Consider the following 21,391-nt stretch of genomic DNA (forward strand, 5'->3'; position numbering starts at 1 on the left):
GTAATCCCAGTCCGCAGTCTAGTTCGTGCAGTATAGGACTGGTCTGTCCTCTTGTAAGGGGTTCTCACGCGTGATGCGCTTGGTCAGCTTTAACGTTCAAGGTAACTCACGTGGGGCCGACGGCTTCCTAGACGACCGCGTGCTGGGGGAAGGGGGGCAGTCCTGCATAATAGCGGCACCAAAGTGCCATTTCCCTGTTCAAGTCAGGTTGTCCCATGGCGTCAGGTCGCCAAATTTTTGTTGGGCCACCCAAGTCCTCCATTCCTCACCCGTCACCTGGCACATTGTTTCAGATTTTGGAAAAGTCTTTGCAGAAGTTTGACAATCTATGTGATGTTTGTTTGTCCTCCGCCTATCATCCATAAAGTAATGGGCAAACCGAGAGAACCAACCAAACTCTAAAACAGGAGCTAAGGTGGCTTTGTTCTTTTTCCCAAGATGATTGGCTTTCCTTACTTTCATGTGATGAATTTGCTTACAATAACTGTGCATGCAGCAACCAGTTACCCTTTTGGGCGAACTATGGATTTCATCCTTCATTCCTGCCAAACACCATATCCCGAAGCCTCAGTACCAGCAGTTCAGGATTGCATAACATTTATCCAGACTAATTACCAGACCCTCCGAGAAACTATGCAGAAAGCTCAAGAGGACTTCAAGAGACAATCTAATAGGAGAAGAAGCAGTCCTAGCTTCCAGGTCGGGGACAAGGTATGGCTATCTTCTGTTAACCTCAAATTGTCTTGTCCTTGCAGGAAATTGGGGCCAAAGTTTGTTGGGACATTTGTGGTCAAGAGGGAAGATAATCCTTTGGCATTTGAACTGGCATTGCCAACATCGTATCGGATTCATCCAGTGTTTCATGTCTCTCTGCTTAAACCAGTCACGCCAAGCCCTTTTCCTAGGAGAGATGGAGTTCCACCTCCTCCAGTCTCTGTGGATGATGAACCAGAATTTGAGGTAGAAGCTATCCTGGACTGTCGGAAGAGAGGTAGGCAAAACCAATATCTTATTAAATGGAAAAGGTATTAAGCAGAGGATAATTCTTGGGAACCAGCGGGTAACATGCCTCTAGACTATAGACTACTACAGGAGACAGACATCCTGAAAAATTGGCTCGTTTAGGCATTCGGAGGCTGCCCCTTGGGGGGGGGGGATTCTCAGTGAAATGGCCGAAGAAGGAAAGTCAAAAGACATATTGTGACTTTCTTCTGGCCAGAGAAATTCAGAAAATTGTCTTCCGAGCGGCAAGCGATATTGTGCGTTTGAATTTAAGGCGCGGTTCACCACAACCTTTTTAACATAGTCGATTGGGGCTACCCTAGGGTTATTTGTCAAATATTAAAGAAAATGGTTTTATTGTTGCGTTGATGTCTTTGGTAATGTGTATGAAATATTAATCACCAGAAAGTCCGGTTTTGTATAAAGTTGTATAATTATACTTATATATTAATAAATGTAATTTACTTATTATTTTAATTGGGAGATATTTATACATTGGTAAGAATTCCCCATAGATTAACTGCTTGCCGACAGCCACACGCAGATGTACATCGGCACAATTGCACAGGCAGGCAAATGGGCATATAGGTATGTCCCTTTAAATTTGCCACCTTTTGGGCGCACGCCTGCCTTTGGAGCGTGCCCGTGGATCCTGGGAACTCGATGTTCTCCGGCGGCCAGCGTAAACAAGGCATTTCCCTATTCTGCCTTGTGTCATGACACATCAAATGCCCTCTGCGATCGGGAGCAGGGATCGCTGTCATGTCCTTGGTAGCCCCTCCCCCGTTAGAATCACTCCCTAGGACACACTTAACCCCTTCATCACCCCCTAGTGGTTAACCCCTTCCCTGCCAGTGTCATTTACACAGTAATCAGTGCATTTTTATAGCACTAATCTCTGTATAAATGACAATGGTCCTAAAATAGTATCATAAGTATCTGACATGGACATTCACTGTACTGTTCATTTAAGCACAAGAGACTCCATTTTGTCCTCGCTGCTGAAATGTGTTTTGTAACCTTCACCTAACACACAGAAACATCTCCTACTAAACACTCTCTACTCCCCCCTCCCTTCTCAATGTTTTACTTTTGAAATTGTTCTATTCGCTAGCTTTTAATAATATATTTCTATTTGTTAGCTCTTAATAACATATTTCTATTTGTTAGTTTTTAATAACATCTCACACCACTCCTTTCTTATCTATGTATAAAATAACATGTAATAATACATTTTGACACTGAACGGACATTTTAACCACTTTCAGACCGGACCATTTTGCTGGTAAATGACCAGAGGTCTTTTTACACTTTGGCACTGCGCTGCTTTAACTGGTAATTGCGCGGTCATGCAATGTTGTACCCAAACAAAATTTGCGTCCTTTTCTTCCCACAAATAGAGCTTTCTTTTGATGGTATTTGATTGCCTCTGCGATTTTTATTTTTTGCGATATAAACGTAAAAAGACCGCAAATTTTGAAAAAAAATGTTATTTTCTACTTTTTGTTATTAGAAAAATCCAATAAACTCAATTTTAGTCATACATTTAGGCCAAAATGTATTCAGCCACATGTCTTTGGTAAAAAAAAAGTCAATAATTGTATATTTATTGGTTTGCGCAAAAGTTGTCACATCTACAAACTAAGGTACGTTTTCTGGAATTTACGCAGCTTTTAGTTTACGACTGCCTATCTCATTTCTTGAGGTGCTAAAATGGCAGGGCAGTACAAAACCCCCCCAAATGACCCCATTTTGGAAAGTAGACCCCCTAAGGAAATTGATAAGAGGCATGTTGAGCCCATTGAATATTTTATTTTTTTGCCTCAAGCGATTGAATAATGACAAAAAAAAAATTTTTTATTTTTTTTTACACAAAGTTGTCACTAAATGATATATTGCTCACACATGCTATGGGCGTATGTGAAATGACACCCCAAAATAAATTCTGCTGCTTCTCCTGAGTATGGGGATACCACATATGTGGGACTTTTTGGGAGCCTAGCCGCGTACGGGGCCCCGAAAACCAAGCACCGCCTTCAGGCTTTCTAAGGGCGTAAATTTTTGAGTTCACTTCTCACTACCTATTACAGTTTTGAAGGCCATAAAATGCCAAGATGGCACAAAACCCCCACAAATGACCCCATTTTAGAAAGTAGACACCCCAAGCTATTTGCTGAGAGGCATGTTGAGTTCATGGAATATTTTATATTTTGCCACAAGTTGCGGGAAAATTACAAACTTTTTTTTTTTTTTTTTTTTTTTAACAAAGTTGTCACTAAATGATATATTGCTCATGCATGCCATGGGCATATGTGAAATGACACCCCAAAATAAATTCTGCTGCTTCTCCTGAGTACGGGGATACCACATATGTGGGACTTTTTGGGAGCCTAGCCGCGTACGGGGCCCCGAAAACCAAGCACCGCCTTCAGGCTTTCTAAGGGCGTAATTTTTTGATTTCACTCCTCACTACCTATTACAGTTTTGAAGGCCATAAAATGCCAAGATGGCACAAAACCCCCACAAATGACCCCATTTTAGAAAGTAGACACCCCAAGCTATTTGCTGAGAGGCATGTTGAGTCCATGGAATATTTTATATTTTGCCACAAGTTGCGGGAAAATTAAACTTTTTTTTTTTTTCACAAAGTTGTCACTAAATGATATATTGCTCACGCATGCCATGGGCATATGTGAAATGACACCCCAAAATAAATTCTGCTGCTTCTCCTGAGTATGGGGATACCACATATGTGTGACTTTTTGGGAGCCTAGCCGCGTACGGGGCCCCGAAAACCAAGCACCGCCTTCAGGCTTTCTAAGGGCGTTACAGTTTTGAAGGCCATAAAATGCCAAGATGGCACAAACCCCCCCCAAATGACCCCATTTTGGAAAGTAGACACCCCTAAATTTAGGGGTACACTAGTGAGACTAGGTAATAAATGGCGGGTGCCCTGAAACTATAAAAAAAAAACTAACCAACCAGCGTCACCTGTAACAGTTATATGGTGATCACTGGTGAAAGGGTTAACTAGGGGGCAATTAGGGGGCTTTATGCGGTAGTATATGGGGGTCCCTGGCGCTATAAAAAGCTGCAGCGAACCTAAATACCTACCTGCCTAACTAGCGTCACCTGTGACACTAATACAGCGATCAGAAAAACGATCGCTTATTAGGCTGGGTTCACACTGGAGCGATGCGGGAACGCCACGAATGCGCGGCGGGTTCCCGCATCGCATGCCTCCCGGCGGCAGTTCACACTGCCCTATGCGAACTGCTGGGAGTGTCAGTGAAATGTTACTGACACCCCCAGATCAGTTCGCATATCGCAGTGCGATCTGCAAACTCGGATCGCATGGTGTGAACACCCATGCGATCCGATTCTGCTGCGGGCCAAAAAAAGGGTCCCGTGCGAATTTGCGGCGGGTGCGGCGAATGGCTGAACTCGAATCGCACAGAGATCGGATGTGATTTGCACTGCAGTGCGGTGCGAATCACATCCGTTCTCATAAACCGCTGCAATGTGAACCCAGCCTTAGTGACACTGGCGACGGGGGGTGATCACGGGGTTAAACCTTTATTGGGGGGGTTAGGGGGGTACCTTAGAACTAAAGGGGGCTAACCCTAACTGCCCTAACAGTTATTAGTCACAAATGACACCCGCCGGGTGATCAGGGGGTTAAACCTTTATTAGGTAATAAATGGCGGGTGCCCTGAAACTATAAAAAAATAACTAACCAACCAGCGTCACCTGTAACAGTTATATGGTGATCACTGGTGAAAGGGTTAACTAGGGGGCAATCAGGGGGCTTTATGCGGTAGTATATGGGGGTCCCTGGCGCTATAAAAAGCTGCGGCGAACCTAAATACCTACCTGCCTAACTAGCGTCACCTGTGACACTAATACGGCGATCAGAAAAATGATCGCTTATTAGGCTGGGTTCACACTGGAGCGATGCGGAAACGCCGCAAATCCGCGGCGGGTTCCCGCATCGCATGCCTCCCGGCGGCAGTTCACACTGCCCTATGCGAACTGCTGGGAGTGTCAGTGAAATGTTACTGACACCCCAGATCAGTTCGCATATCGCAGTGCGATCTGCAAACTCGGATCGCATGGTGTGAACACCCATGCGATCCGATTCTGCTGCGGGCCAAAAAAAGGGTCCCGTGCGAATTTGCGGCGGGTGCGGCGGGTGCGGCGGGTGCGGCGAATGGCTGAACTCGAATCGCACAGAGATCGGATGTGATTTGCACTGCAGTGCGGTGCGAATCACATTCGTTCTCATAAACCGCTGCAATGTGAACCCAGCCTTAGTGACACTGGCGACGGGGGGTGATCACGGGGTTAAACCTTTATTGGGGGGGTTAGGGGGGTACATTAGAACTAAAGGGGGCTAACTCTAACTGCCCTAACAGTTATTACAGTCACAAATGACACCAATGCAAAAAAAAAAAATAATGACATTGGTGTCACTGTGACTGGGGGGCAGGGGTAATTGGGGGGGTGATCGGGGGGTAAAGGGGGGGTGTGAGTGTGCCTGGCATGTTCTACTGTGTGTGTGAGTGTTGGTGCAACTTACTGATCAGCTCTCCTCCGTGTCGGAACGAAAAATACCGACACGGAGGAGAGAATACATCACTTCCTCTCCTGTGTTTACATTACAGGAGAGGAAGTGATGTCACCAGGGATTTCTATTCGTCGGGAGCGATCGCGAGGGGGTGGCCATGAATGAATGGCCGTCCCCTCGTCCGGGATCGCTCCCGAACGAATACCGACCGCCGCAGGCACCGGGCGGGGGCCCGATCGGGCCCCCGACCCGCGGGAGGCAAGGGACGTACATGTATGTCCTTATGCCTGCCCGTGCCATTGTACCGACGTACATCGGCGTGCGGCGGTCGGCAACTGGTTAAACACAGTGATTGAGTCCTGTGAATCTGTTCCTACAGCTGCAGTATTAACTTTGTTTTAGAGTCCCAATCAGAAATCAGTCATAGCAATTTGGCGAGTCAGATATCAGGAGTTTGGCAGAGTTTCCAGAAGGAACCGCGCTTTGATCTGGATCATCGGGAACGCAGACATCTAAATGCTGGCTAGGTAAGCTGTCCTTAAGCTTGCTATATTTCTGCCTTTCCTATGTATCCTATCTGTCGGTTCTCAAGGAAACCAGACCACTCTCGGACCTTTCTGGTTGGGTAACATGTGTGTGTGAATGTGTTTGTGTCCCCCTTCACGGGCTGGACTGTGTGTGGATAGGGAGAATCCTCTGCAGTTCCCTGCGTTGACTCCTTGTGGGCGACCTGGGTCAGAGGCGCATGGTAGGGTCAGATAAAACTCACAGAGAAGAGAAGAGACGAGGAGGGTCTCTTAATGAGTGTTTTGTCTATTGTCATAAACCCCTTCTATCCACGTAGATAAGTGGAGACTTTTCTTGTAAATCTGCAGATTTGCTGTACTATTTGTTTTAGAGGCAAGAGTGTATAGGCACAGATAGAGAAGACTGGCCAGTCATTATGGGCATTAATTTAAGTAAGAGAATGAAGGGAGAGAAGCCTTCAGAAAATGCCCAGCGCAAGATGAGCACTAGAGAATATATGAACCGAAGGTACGGTTCCGCCTATACTGAGCCCCTAGATAAATGGGTAGAATGGACAAAGGGAACAGCTAAACCTTTAAAATCTGAAGGGACTTTTGATTTACAAGTATGGCAAACTTTTCTGCATGATTATGGCCCACTACTGTGCAGTGAAGGAACGTGGAGAATAGCTTGCACATGGGAGACAGAAGCTAAAGTAGCAAATCAAACTGGCTTGATGGAGATGTTTAATAAAAGTACTGCACAAATTTACTACGTTTGGCCAGAAGACTCTATGGAGGAGGACCCCCCACCTTATGGCTTTGGCTTTGGCTGCCAGTTTGGCTTTAAGGGGTCCACGCACAAAAGCAAAAGAATTAGATTACATGGAACATACAAAAGATGAGCTGGGCAATATAGTAGAGAGCAGAGGTTTAACAGCCCCATATCAACCTACAAAGAGGGATTTGGCTCGTATCCTAGAAACAGATGATTGGCATAAATCCAAAGGCACAAATTCAAAACTAGATCTCTCTGAACTTAAGGCTTTGGCCAGAGAAAGAGAGATAGAGTCTGAACTTCCGGAGCAAACCATAATTTCCAAATTGTGGCAATAAGATGAAGAGAGAAAGAAGGGAGATGCCACCCCTTCTGCCCCGGTCATAGATCAATCTGTTGCAGTTTATCCTGTCAGAACCCAATTAGTTTTTGAAGGTAATGCTATTGACAGTAAGTCTCAAATTAAATGGCATGTACCTTTTAGTCCCCAAGATATGAGATCCATATTAGAGGGATTGGGAGACCCTAGAAAGAATCCAATTGGGTTTGCAAACAAACTTAGCGCTGCACAGGAAGCATATGAGGCTTCTGCTACTGACATTCATCAGCTTCTTATTAAAGCAGTGGGAAGCCACATGTCTGGTTATATACTTAACCACTTCCCGACCAGCGCACGACGATGTACGTCGACAGAATGGCACGGGCAGGCATATTGGCGTACAGGTACGTCCAATATTCGATGCCGCCCTGCCATCGGGAGCGCGCTGCCGGCGGCGCGCTCCCGCACTGGTCGGGACCCCTGTGAGTCCGGTCGCGGGACCCGCGGACTCGATCGCCGCGGGCATCCCCGCGATCGTCTCACGGAGCGGCCGAATGGAGGAAATGCTGTGTAAACAACATTTTTCCATTCTGCCTAGCAACTAGTGACGCTGATCTCTGCTCTATGTGATTGGAGCAGAGATCAGTGTACACTAAATGAAAGCCCAACCCCCCCACAGTTAGTAACACACCCCTAGGAACACTTAACCCCTACACTGCCACCCACTGGTTAACCCTTTCACTGCCAGTGTCATTTACACAGGAATCACTGCATTTATATGGTCCCAAAAATGTGTCAAAAATGTCCGATGGGTCCCCCACAATGTCGCAGTCACAATAAAAATCGCAGATCGCCGCCATTACTAGTAAAAAAAAAAATAATAAAAAATTATTAATAAAAATGCTATAAAACTATCCCTATTTTGTAGACGCTATAACTTTTGCGCAAACCAATCAATAATCGCTTATTGCGATTTTTTTTACCAAAAATATGTAGAAGAATACGTATCGGCCTAAACTGAGGGAAAAAAATGTTTTTTTATATATTTTTGGGAGATATTTATTATAACAAAAAGTAAAAAATAATGCGTTTTTTTCAAAATTGTCGCTCTATTTTTGTTTATAGCGCAAAAAATAAAAACCGTAGGGGTGATCAAATACCACCAAAAGAAAGCTATATTTGTGGGAAAAAAAGGACGTCAATTTTGTTTGGGAGCCACGTCGCACGACCGCGCAATTGTCAGTTGAAACGACGCAGTGCCGAATCGCAAAAAGTGGTCTGGTCTTTGACCAGCAAATTGGTCCGGTCTGAAAGTGGTTAAAGAATGTGGTGTAGACATCAAAAATCTAGGTAAGATGGTTAGTGGACGGGAGGTTTGTGAGAAATTGAAGGAAAAATTGCCCCAAATATATGGACAAACCAGACATGCTGAATTTATGAATGCTAAGCAAGGGAAAGAGGAGGCATCAGGGGCTTATTGGAGGAGGTTAAGTGATATGGCTGAGGAAGCAGGCATTACAATAGAGGAAGAGAAGGTGGGAGAAACTGCAAGTCCATCTACACAACTGGTGAAACAAAGGTTTCTTGATGGTTTAATACCCCAGTTGAAAGAAAAGTTGTTCACAGCAAGGCCTGAGGCAGGCAATATGTCTATTCGAGACATCCTGCCTATCCTGTTATCCATAGAAAACAGGATTAACCAAAAAGACAGCAAACCCAAGGTTATGTATGTGGGGAAGCAGAGCGGTAGAGGAAGAGGCAAAGGCAATGTCAGAAATCGTGGCAATCGGGGACCAATTATATGCTACAATTGTGATAGGGAAGGGCACATAGCCAAATTCTGCCATCTTCCTGACCGTAGACTGGAAAAGAGCTTAGAGGCACCTAATGCTGATCCCAGTTCTCTGCCAAAAGCAGTGGATCAGGCATAGGAAAATGGCATGCCAGTATCAATCATGTTAAATAGGGGAGACAATGGTCCCGAGGCCAGAGTAAAAGTATTTTTATGAGAACTCCCCTATCCTGGAGGAGAAACAGAATTAACCTGTTTAATAGATACTGGTGCAAGCCGAAGTGTTTTTAATATAGAGGACTTACCTCCAGGATTATTATCTACAAATGTTATCTCTGGTGTTGGCCTAACCGGGACATCTACTGATTTGGTTGAGTCCAAGCCACTTAAACTCAGGCTGGGACAGCAAACAGAAATTGTCACTAAAGTGTTAGTTTCAGACACAGTTCCTACCAATCTTTTGGGAGCTGACATTTTGAATCAAATTTTAGCAAACATAGACTACACTCCTACAGGAGTCCAAGTGGTCAGTAGTCTGTCAGGAGAAGTTTTAAATACTGCGTGTGGAGTATTTTTAATCCAAGACTACACTCCGCGATTTCCACTAGAATTGAAAGTGATTCCTGCTGAATTATGGGCCACCAGCAAATATGATGTAGGTCTGCTGGATTGCACCCCAGTCATGATAAAAATTAAACCAGGAGCTCATCTCCCACAGATTAAACAGTACCCACTGAGTATTGCTCAGATTGAGGGGATAAAGGATCAAATCACTCAACTGAAAGCAGCAGGGGTTGTTGTACCAATTAAGTCCCAAGTCAATACACCCCTGTCCCCAATTGCAAAGAAGCCAGACAAGAAGGGTGGGCAGGTGACATACCGCATGGTGCATGATTTGAGAGCCATTAACAAAATAATTGAGGCAGATACCCCGATTGTGCCCAATCCCCACACTTTACTAAGTGGAATACCTGCCTCCAGCACCTGCTTTACAGTGATTGATCTTGCAAATGCTTTCTTTTCGGTGCCCCTGCACCCAGATTGCTGGCATATTTTTTCTTTTACCAATGATGCCCAAAAATTAGCATGGACAAGATTGTCCCAAGGCTGTGTGAGTAGCCCCTCTGAATATAATACTGCGTTAAAGCAGGTATTGGACCAATGGTCCCCCTCACACCCAAACACAGTTTTGCTTCAGTACATAGACGATTTGCTTATTTGTTCTGATACAAAAGACATTTGTAGCAGAGAAACAGTAAGCCTTCTCATGTTTCTCTATAACAGTAACAACAAAGTTAGCAAAGATAAGCTACAATGCTGCCAAGAGAAAGTCATCTTCCTGGGTCACTGCATTTCACATGGAATCCGTCACCTAACCCCAGATAGAGTTAAAACTCTACAAAAATTTGAAAAGCCAAGAAATGTACGGCAACTACGTGCCTTCCTGGGGTTAGTGGGATATTGTAGGGACTGGATTCCAAATGCATCAGAACTTATGGCTCCTCTATATGAGGCTACCACTAGAAACCCTTTCGACCTCACATGGGAAAATGAATTGCAGATGAAGGAGCTTATTAAAATTTTGTCTGAAGCTCCCGCCATTGGACTTCCTGACTATAATAAGACTTTCTCGTTGTTCTGTCATGAAGTCAATGGATTTGCTGCAGGTGTACTCACCCAGCTACATGGAGACAAACAGTGGCCTGTGATGTATGTATCAGCCTCATTAGACCCTGTCATCAAAGGCTCCCCCAGTTGTATGCGAGCCATAGCAGCCTGCATTTTGCTGCTAGACAAAGTAACTGAGCTTGTACTAGATTCTGCTCTGATCCTGTATGTGCCACATGCAGTACAGGAAATCATGAATCAAGTAAATACCAGACATGTGTCTGCCAGTAGATTTGACAAGTACCAGTCTGCTCTTTTTGCTCCATCAAATTTAACAATCAAACGGTGTGTTACTTTATATTCGGCTACTCTTCTTCCTATATTTGATGAAGAAGATGCAACAAATGGCACTGATGTAGAATCAGAGAGTTTTTCTCATGATTGTATGGCTCTGATGGAGGTAGAAAGGGCCTCTGTCACACCAGCAAAAGATGAGCCTTTATCAGATTGTGACACACACTTATTTGTAGATGGTTCCAGATTTTACACCGATGATGGTCAGCCATGCACAGGTTTTGCTGTAACCACTACAGACACCATTTTACACCAGGAGGCATTGGCACCCCAGATGTCAGCACAGGAAGTTGTGTGCTGTAGTCAAAGCATGTCATCTCCTAGAGAATCAAAGGGGAGACATTTACACTGACAGCAGATATGCGTTTGGAATTGCTCACGGCTTTGGAAAGCACGGAATTTCTAGTGCAGGGAAGCCAGTGAGACATGCAAAATTCATAGAGCGGCTATTTGAGGCCTTTCAGAAACCAGCAGAAGTTGCCATCTTGAAGGTAAAAGGGCATGCAAGGGGAAATGACATGACAGCCAGAGGAAACGCTTTAGCGGACCAAGCGGCAAAGGATGCTGCCCTTATGGCATTTGGATTCACACCCACTGTAGGGGTTGCCCAGGTAGCGGGGACAGATTCCCCTCATCAAGAGCAGTGGGATGTAGAAACTCTAATTCAGTTGCAGAACCAGGCCCCTGATGAAGAGAAGGATAAGTGGAACAAATGTAATGCTACCCAAAATCAGCAGGGCCTGTGGAGCGCTGACAACAGGTGGTGTCTACCCAGGGGTTTGTACCCAGTTTTAGCACAACTGGCACATGGCGTCAGTCATCTTGCTAAGGGCGCGATGGTGGCACTTACTGACTGCTATTGGATAGCACCTGGATTTAGTGCATTTGCAGCCAGGTTTTGTGCTTCATGTCTCACTTGTGCTCTGTACAATGCAGGGAGGCCTGTCCACGTTCCCCAAAAGCATTCTCCTAAGCCAGATTTCCCTTTCCAAAGAATTCAAATAGACTACATTCAGATGCCCAGAATAGACACCTATGAGTTCGCTTTAGTTTGTATTGACATGTTTTCAAGCTGGCCAGAGTGCTGGCCGGTAGCCAAAGCAAATGCAAAAACAACAGCAAAGAAAATTTTGAATGAAATAGTTTGTAGATATGGAGTTCCTGAAACTATTGAGAGTGACAGAGGAACCCATTTTACTGGGGAAGTAATGAAAGAGGTAATGGGAGCCCTTCACATACAGCAAGCTTTCCATACACCTTATCATCCACAAAGTAGTGGTAAAGTTGAGAGACTTAATGGAATTTTGAAAAACAGATGTGCAAAAATTAAAGCAGATACAGGAAAAGGATGGGTGGAAGCTTTGCCATTAGCTCTATATTCTGTACGAACTACCCCTAAACAACCACATGGGCTGTCCCCCTATGAGATTTTATTTGGAGGGCCACCCAAAACAGGGCTATATTTTCCCCAACAGTTGCAGTCTCTTAGAATATGTTCAGATTTTGCAAAGAACTTTGAATAAAATACATGAAGGTGTTTATAAATCTATCCCCGACCCAGATTCTGTTTCAGGTATTCACAGAATCCAACCAGGTGACTGGGTGGTGGTCAAGCGACACGTCAGAAAGCCGCTAGAACCAAAATTTGACGGACCACATTTGGTGCTTTTGACAACCGGTTCCGCATTCAAGTTGGAAGGAAAGCCCTCCTGGATTCACGCCAGTCACTGCAAGAAAATCCTGAAGTGATGATATCCTTTGAAAAAATGATGATGTTCTTTTTCTTTTTGTTGTTTGTGAGAACTGAGACATGGAAACATAACCCTTTCATACAAATGTTAAAATTGTATGCAACCCATAGCAACGCTAGTGACTGCTGGGTGTGTTCTCACTTACATCCCCAAACAGGAACAATACCCATGATAGCAATGCCTCTCAAATTCACTGATCTAAACAGGACCAGAATAAATGGCTCATACATAGTCTCCACAGCTAATGAGCACAGATCAGTAACTTTGATGGTTTCAAAACAGATAGACACTCCACAGATTTGTTTAAACATTACATGCCCGTTTAACACTAAATGTACATGGTTGGGCAATTCAGATTGCACCAGGGCAAAGATTACAGTTTATGGAGGAAACCATGGTCAATATTATTATATCCCAGATCCAGAACTAAATAGAACCCTTTATAGTACAAATTGTTCACAGTTCCCAATATGTGAAAATATCAGTTACTTGAGATTCCATGTTATTGCTTCCAGTTTCTTAGGCGCAGGTGTACCGTCCATACGTAGAGGGTTATATTATATATGGGGAAATAAAGCTTACGCCTGGCTTCCTACAAATGTTACAGGTACATGTTTTATTGGGAAGTTAGCACCTGCTTTGGCTGTTCGCAAAGATACAGTGCGAGCAGATCAAAGTCCAGAATACCCTTTAGTGTTCAAAAGAGAGCTGTTCACTGAAGGCGATATGGCATGGTCATGGTTCCCTTCCTGGACAGGATGGGGAATTGAAGCAATGAAAAGAATAAATAATTACACTAGAATTGTAGATGAGATTATTAACCTATTATTACTACCACTGATATAGGTTTATTAAGTGAAGAAATGGCTCAGATTAAAAAAAGTAGTATTAGAGCACAGATTAACGCTGAATTTTCTCACTGCAGCTCAAGGTGGGATGTGTAAGTTATTTCGCACCGACTGTTGTATATACATTTCTGATAATGAGGACATTATTAAAGGACATCTTGGTAAGATAAGAGAACTACAGAATAAGGCCAGAGATATTGCTAAAGATGGATGGAACCCCTTTAAGGCTTTAGGAGGTTTTGGTGACCTTTTTATATGGCATAGCAACATGGTTACAGAAACTAGGCGCTTACATTGTGATGTTCCTATTTCTCATATTTGTCATTTACTTCCTCATCAGGCTATGCCTCCGTGTGACTACCCCCTGTACCGACAAATGGTCCACCAGCCCTGATGAACCCATTATTGTGAGAAAGTTAGGAGAGAGCTGAATAGGACACCGTCTCTCTGCGCCAATGTAACAGGAGTTACCAGCAATCGGCTGAATGTAACGCAGAGACGAATGGTGTCAAATAAACAAAAGGAGGGAAATGACATGGACATTCACTGTACTGTTCATTTAAGCACAAGAGACTCCATTTTGTCCTCGCTGCTGAAATGTGTTTTGTAACCTTCACCTAACACACAGAAACATCTCCTACTAAACACTCTCTACTCCCCCCTCCCTTCTCAATGTTTTACTTTTGCAATTGTTCTATTCGCTAGCTTTTAATAATATATTTCTATTTGTTAGCTCTTAATAACATATTTCTATTTGTTAGTTTTTAATAACATCTCACACCACCCCTTTCTTATCTATGTATAAAATAACATGTAATACATTTTGACACTGAACGGACATTTTAAACACAGTGATTGAGTCCTGTGAATCTGTTTCTGCAGCTGCAGTATTAACTTTTTAGAGTCCCAATCAGAAATCAGTCATAACAGTACCCGATGTGTCTTCCATGTCACAGTCATGTTAAAAATCGCAGATTGACGCCATTACTAAAAAAATTAAAAATAAAAATGCCATAAAACTATCCCCTATTTTGCAGACGCTATAGCTTTTGCGCAAACCAATCAATATACACTTATTGCGATTTTTTTTTTACCAAAAATATGTAGAATACAAATTGGCCTAATGGTCGTTAACGAACTCAGGAAATTATTGTGGTATATTACTGAATGCAAGTTCAAATTTGTTTTTAGAAACTGCCAGTGGCTGGAGGGACTGCAATTTATTATAAGTAGATTCAGACATTACCCTTTTATCACATACCTTTCGTCAAAACACTTAATTTATTTATTTAAAATTCCCTATACATATCATCATTCAATTTACATACCACACTAACAACAAAATGGTCAGACTAAGGCTACCTATATAAAAAAATATGCATGCAATGGTGCCGGGTAATATCAAAGATATATTTCTAGGGTACCAGAAATTACCATGCATTTGAAATTCAATTGTTTTAACTAGAGGTGCACCGATTGGAAATTTTGGTGCCGAAAACCCGAAAATTACAGTTTTTAAAAAATATATATTTTTTATATATAACTGTATTATATCCAACTTTTTAATTAATATCATGAAATGAATACAAATTTATTGTCAGCCATTATCTACGCCTTTAGTGCAAGAAAAGCTCAAGATAAATGCATCTCTTTAAATTATATGTATGTCTTGATACTTGTCAGTTGCACTTCAGTTGTGGTGTTAAAAATCTTGCTGCATTTTTGGTCAGTTAAAAAAAAAAAACAGCACCAAAAATGCCCCTCTCCGTTGAAATACATGCATGAACGCATCAATAACACACCCGTTACAATGCGTTTTTTATTTTGATGCGGTTTTTTGAGTCACACGATCTATGAAAAACACACTATCAGCAGTGTAAAATCGTGGCAAGATCGTGCGTTTTTTTGCAAAATACCGAAAACACACTTTTCGGTCTATATCATTTTGGTGTATTTCTAGTGTTAACATGGAAAAAAAAAAGTCATGGAGAAAATTCTTGCTCTGCAATTCTTGCTCTTTCTAGCTTGCAAAACCCCCCCCCCCAAAAAAAAAAAAATGCATTACAATAATACAGCTACACATGAGAAACTCACATTCGGATGTGCTATTTTAGGATTCTGCTTTTACCACATGTACTTATCATTTACTTACATTGTAAGGAGATGAGGCATTAGAGGTAAAGTGGCTGAGTTGAAGTGCTCTTGAATATTTCTCATACAAGTCAGTTCTGTGCTTGCATTACAGACCAGCAATGCATGGACAATCACTGAAAATATATACAATAAAAGCAGCGCTTTAATGAGTTTATGTAGTGCGTGTACATTAAAGGGGTTAATCTAGGCACGTATAAAAAAAAAAGACAAATTAATATAGATTTTTATATATTTATACATACTGTAAACCAATGTATTTTTTAATGCAAGTAGTGTAAGTGCCTGTGCAGTCTCTTGTAAACCATAACTGAGTGGGAGTGAAAGCAGCACTAGGAGCCAGTCAATTTTTGTTCTGACAAGCATCTTGCTGATAAGTGGAGAGATCAGAGTGATGGACATATGAGCTCATCACTGTGCCGATTCTGTCTTGGTGTCTAGTCCTAAAATGTGGGCAAGCTCATGACTGCCTGGTTTTAGGGCCAGTGGGTTAAAAGATGCTGGTCTTCATTTAACCTAGAAAAGTGGGGACAGTTCCTGGAGTTTCACTTTTAAAGAAATAATCAGGTACAAACTCTTTATTATTTAATATGAAGACTTCTCTTTATATTACAATACTGTGGGTTTATTTAATTTCCCAATCAACAGTGTTAAAAAAACAATTCCTTTCACAGAGGGGACCAGTTAACAATTTGGGATTAAAAATAATCAGAATTTTGCAACAGCAACAAAGTCCTAAAGATCAATATGATGTTCAAATAAAGACATGTATCTAGAAATTACATACAGTATGTCACAATAGAGAGTACACCCCTCACATTTTTGTAAATATTTTATTATATATTTTCATGTGACAACACTTGACACTTTGCTACAATGTAAAGTAGTGAGTGTACAGCTTGTATAACAGTGTAAATTTGCTGTTCCCTCAAATTAACTCAGCACACAGCCATTAATGTCTAAACCGCTGGCAACAAAGCGAGTACACCCCTAAGTGAAAATGTCAAAATTGGGCCCATATTATCAATATTTTGTGTGGCCATCATTATTTTCCAGCACTGCCTTAACCCTCTTGGGCATGGAGTTCCCCAGAGCTTCACAGGTTGCCACTGGAGTCCTCTTCCACTCCTCCATGACGACATCACTGAGCTGGATATTAGAGACCTTGCGCTACTCCACCTTCCGTTTTAGGATGCCCCACAGATACTCAAATAGGCTTTAGGTCTGGAGACATGCTTGGCCAGTCCATCACTATTACCCTCAGCTTCCTCGTCTTTATGTAGAGCAACAATTCTTTTTTTCAGATCCTCAGAGTTCTTTACCATGAGGTGCCATGTTGAATTTCCAGTGACCAGTATGGGAGAGTGAGCGATAACACCAAATTTAACATACCTGCTCCCCATTCACACCTGAGACCTTGTAACTCTAACTTGTTACAGGACACCATGGAGCAAAAATGGCTAATTGTGCCCAATTTTCACTTAGGGGTGTACTCACTTTGTTGCCAGCGGTTTAGACATTAATGGCTGTGTGTTGAATTATTTTGAGGGGACAGAAAATGTACTGTTATACAAGCTGTACGCTCACTACTTTACATTGTAGTAAAGTGTCATTTCTTCAGTGTTGTTATATGAAAAGATATAATAAAATATTTACAAACATGTGAGGGGTGTACTCACTTTTGTGAGATACTGTATATTGTATGTCAATATACATTTGATGTAGTAGGTCTTAAATTATTTATAAAAAGCCTTTACATAAGTGCTGTGACAAAATAATATTGATAAACCAATTCCCTACTTATGTGGTAGAAGGGAAAAAGGAAATAAAAAAAAGAAAGCAACCTAAAGAAAAAAAGGAGAAGAGAAAATAGAAAAAGGTGTCTCCAAAAGGTCTCGCTAGTCCAATGCCAGGTACTATTTCTGAAGATATCATGTTTTGATAAATTTAGTTTGGGTATTATTGAGAGTACACAAAAGTTTATTATTGTTCATGATTCAGTTTAGTTTTCAACTTCAACATCAACTTTTTCCAACTATGTGCAATTGTGATGCTGACAGCTAGTATAAGGTATAATAGTAATTTTTCAGGTTTTTAAGGAGCTTAAGATCCTATTTTTGAAAAAACGCTACTTCTGGAACTCTAGATGTGTTCACCGCCATCACCGAGAATTAGGTTAACCCCTTGACGCCCGCCACCGAGAGGCCACATATTTGCGTAGGGTTGGCGCCTAGGGGTTAAAAAGCCTAATCTAAAATCTAGTTACGTTAAAGCATGGACACCAAACATGAAAAATGGCCACATTTAGATTTAGAATTCGATTTTACAATTTAATTTAATTAGATTTTAATTACAATTAGATTTAACCAGGGTCATATTAATGGATATTTTAAATAAAATGTTAGCTATATCCTGCCATTCAGTTTTATATTAAGATCACACTCCCATTGTTTTCATAAGGAAGTTTAAGGATCAGATCCACGAAAAGATTATACAGTACTGAAATACGTATATGTGCATATCTACGGGATCAATCAAAAACACATAAAGAGCATGTACAACTTTAAAGACTTCCTATTCATCCATAAACTGCATCTAAGGTGTACATGTAACAAACGTTTTCATTAAAAAGTGCATTAAACACACACAAACTGTAATATACAAATCATTGAGCTCAGATGTGTACCCACTGGGGAAGGTAGGGGTCACAATCATTTTTGCACCGGTGTATATTTACGACTTCACATATTGCACAAGGATACTAGAAGATGTAATGTATGGCCATTTGTTTGCAAAATATTGCCTTCAAGTTTTTTTCCCATGTTCACATTTGGAGATTTATTGCGTTTTAGATTTTTATACTTATGATGATTTATGATTTTTAATTGTGATACACAATTTGTTAATTTATTTAATTCATAAAAAGGTACGCATTGTTATATATTATTGCAATTATATACTTTAGGCATACCGTATATACTCGAGTATAGGTCGATCCGAATATAAGCGGAGGCCCCCAATTTACCACAAAAAAAATGGGAAAACTTATTGACTCGTGTATAAGCCGAGGGTGAGACATGCCTGTCCATCCCTGTGTGTCCGTCCATCCCTGTGTGTCCGTCCATCCCTGTGTGTCCATCCATCCCTGTGTGTCCAGCCGCCCTGTGTGTCCAGCCGCCCTGTGTGTCCAGCCTACCTGTGTCCTGAGCCTGTGTCCTTCTGCACATACGGCGGCCATGCCAGGATCGCCGCACCTCTTCTCGTCTGTGACAGACGGTGGCCATTCCACTGTTCAAAAGCCGCGCCTCCGCCTGCGATAGGCGGAACACTCAATTTCCCAGCAGTCTGTGTTCCGCCTATCACGGACATCCTCTCATCCTCGTCCGTAGTATGAGGATGAGCGGATGTCCGTGATAGGCGGACCACTGACTGCTGGGAAATTGAGTGTTCCGCCTATCACAGACAGGGAGGCGCGGCTTTTGAATAGTGGAATGGCCGCCGTCTGTCTGCACGACACGCTGATCGGGTAGACAGACGGCGGTGACTCGAGTATAAGCCGAGGGGGGCACTTTCAGCCTAAAAAAAGGGGCTGAAAATCTCGGCTTATACTCGAGTATATAAGGTATGTGTATATAGAATATAATTTGAAGCACTATATAGGATTGATTTATTTACATTTATCGCAGCATATATACACTGAGCGAAATTATAAATACAACACTTTAGTGTTTGCCCTTATTTATCATGAGCTGAACTCAAAGATCTATGACTTTTTTCTATGTACACAAAAGGCCTATTTCTCACAAATATTGTTCACAAATCTGTCTAAATCTGTGTCGGTGAGCACTTCTCTGCCGAGATAATCAATCCACCTTACAGGTGTGGAATATCCAGATGCTGATTAGACAACATGATTATTGCACAGGTGTGTTTTAGGCTGGCCACAATAAAAGCCCACTCTAAGATCCCTTTCACACTGAGGGCGTTTTGCAGGCGCGATAGCATTAGAAATAGCGCCTGCAATCTGCCCTCAAACTGCTGCTCCACACACTGGAGTGATGTGCTGGCAGGACGTCAGGAAAAGTCCTGCCAGCAGTTTCTTTGGAGCGGTGAAGGAGCGCTGTGTTTACCGCTCCTCCCCCTATTTTTTTTGTCTGTCACAATATAGAGTATGGGATTTCAGATCAACTGTGCCCAGTCTTGCCACAAAGAGTTAATTCAGCGCTGAGCAATCCTCATTATCTTTTTTCAGTGAAATAAAAAGGACAAACTGTGAAATTTCTGTCTGTTCTTCCCCCTTGCTGTGATTGATAGGTGATTTACATATCTCGTGCACTAGCCTAAGACATGCATTGTTTTTTAATTCCCACCCCCACTCCTTTCTTCAGCAGCTCTGCAAGGATTGGCTGTTCCCCACCTCAGCATGATTTGGCATGCTGAAGTCATGTGGGGACTTTTCTGGGTTTTGACTGGATGTTAGTGATCATAGCAGAAGTTCAATGTAAGAAATACACAGGAGAAAATGCATGTTGATAAGGGGAGTGTAGAGGTGGGCGGGGAGTCTACTGGTATCACGACTCCACCCACTGAGCCCTGGAAAACAGACCCACCGACAAAATCTGCAGTTTTTCGGGTCTCATAGCAGACAGAGGGGAGACATTTGACAGATAAGTATACATGCAGGAGGCATGTACTGTATATCCTTCTAGATAACCAATGTTGCAGTAGTTTAGAAAGGATGAGAGTGGGTTTACATCCACTTTAAGTAATTACTTAATGGGTTATAGGCCACCTTCAGGTGATTGACACTGGTATACACAATCCAGGAAATGTAGTCCCTATATAACTCCTCCTCCTTCCAAGAGCACATTAGTTTTTGTAGCAAAGCAACATACTTAAATCCCAAAAAGAGAGTAGGGACCTCTGTGTCCCATGATGTACTGCAAGAAAAGGATTTTACAGGTAAGCTGTTATAAAAATCATATTTTCTTTATCTTACATCATGGGACACACAGCCTTAAGCAATTACTTAACTGGATGTTCCATAGCAATGCTACTTGAGGGAAGGGAGACACAACCCGGAGGGTACCCCCAGACTTGAGGTCCTATACTACTGCCTGCAGCACACTGCGCCCAAAGGCGATATCCTCATACCTCCTTACATACACCTGATAAAATTTTGTGAATGTATGCACTGAAGACCAAGTTGCGGCCTTACATATCTGAGCCATGGAGCCCTGGGAACGTACTGCCCAAGAAGCACTAACCGCTCTGGTAGAGTGGGCCTTAAATTTAAAAGGGGGAATCTTACCCTTTCAATTATAAGTTTGAATTATAACTTGCCAAATCCACTTAGCGACAGTGGATTTTGACGCTGCCTGTCCTTTCTTAGGACCCTCTGGCAGAATAAATAAGACATCAGTCCTACGAAGCTGAGCAGTTGTCTTTAAATAGATTTTCACTGCTCTCACCACATCAAGACAATGTAGTGACTTTTCTTCCCTGGAACATGGTTTTGGAATAAATTACGGCAGGACAATATCTTGGTTCAGGTGAAAACCTGAACCACTTTTGGCAAAAAGTCTGGACGAGGGCGTAACACCACCCTGTCCTCATGAATAATCAAATATGGAACTTTACAAGAAAAAGCAGCCAATTCCGAAAGCCTCCTTGCTGAGGATATAGCAACCAAATATATTATATAATATATATATA

The 21,391-nt window shown here is 42.3% G+C and overlaps 1 protein-coding gene across 3 annotated transcripts in view; it reads right to left on the minus strand.

Moving 5' to 3' along the window:
- ZGRF1 (zinc finger GRF-type containing 1) overlaps positions 1–21,391 on the minus strand; it is a 213,515-nt gene that overhangs the window by 66,366 nt on the left and 125,758 nt on the right. For all 3 annotated transcript variants that reach the window (XM_077476750.1, XM_077476747.1, XM_077476748.1), the window contains one exon: positions 15,678–15,792. In XM_077476750.1, coding sequence (XP_077332876.1) covers positions 15,678–15,792 — 115 coding nt within the window. The remainder of the gene's footprint in view (positions 1–15,677; positions 15,793–21,391) is intronic.

This window comes from Lithobates pipiens, unplaced genomic scaffold (assembly GCF_037356315.1).
Source record: "Lithobates pipiens isolate NorthernLeopardFrog02 unplaced genomic scaffold, aLitPip1_a1.2 Scaffold_13, whole genome shotgun sequence".
NCBI lineage: Eukaryota > Metazoa > Chordata > Amphibia > Anura > Ranidae > Lithobates > Lithobates pipiens.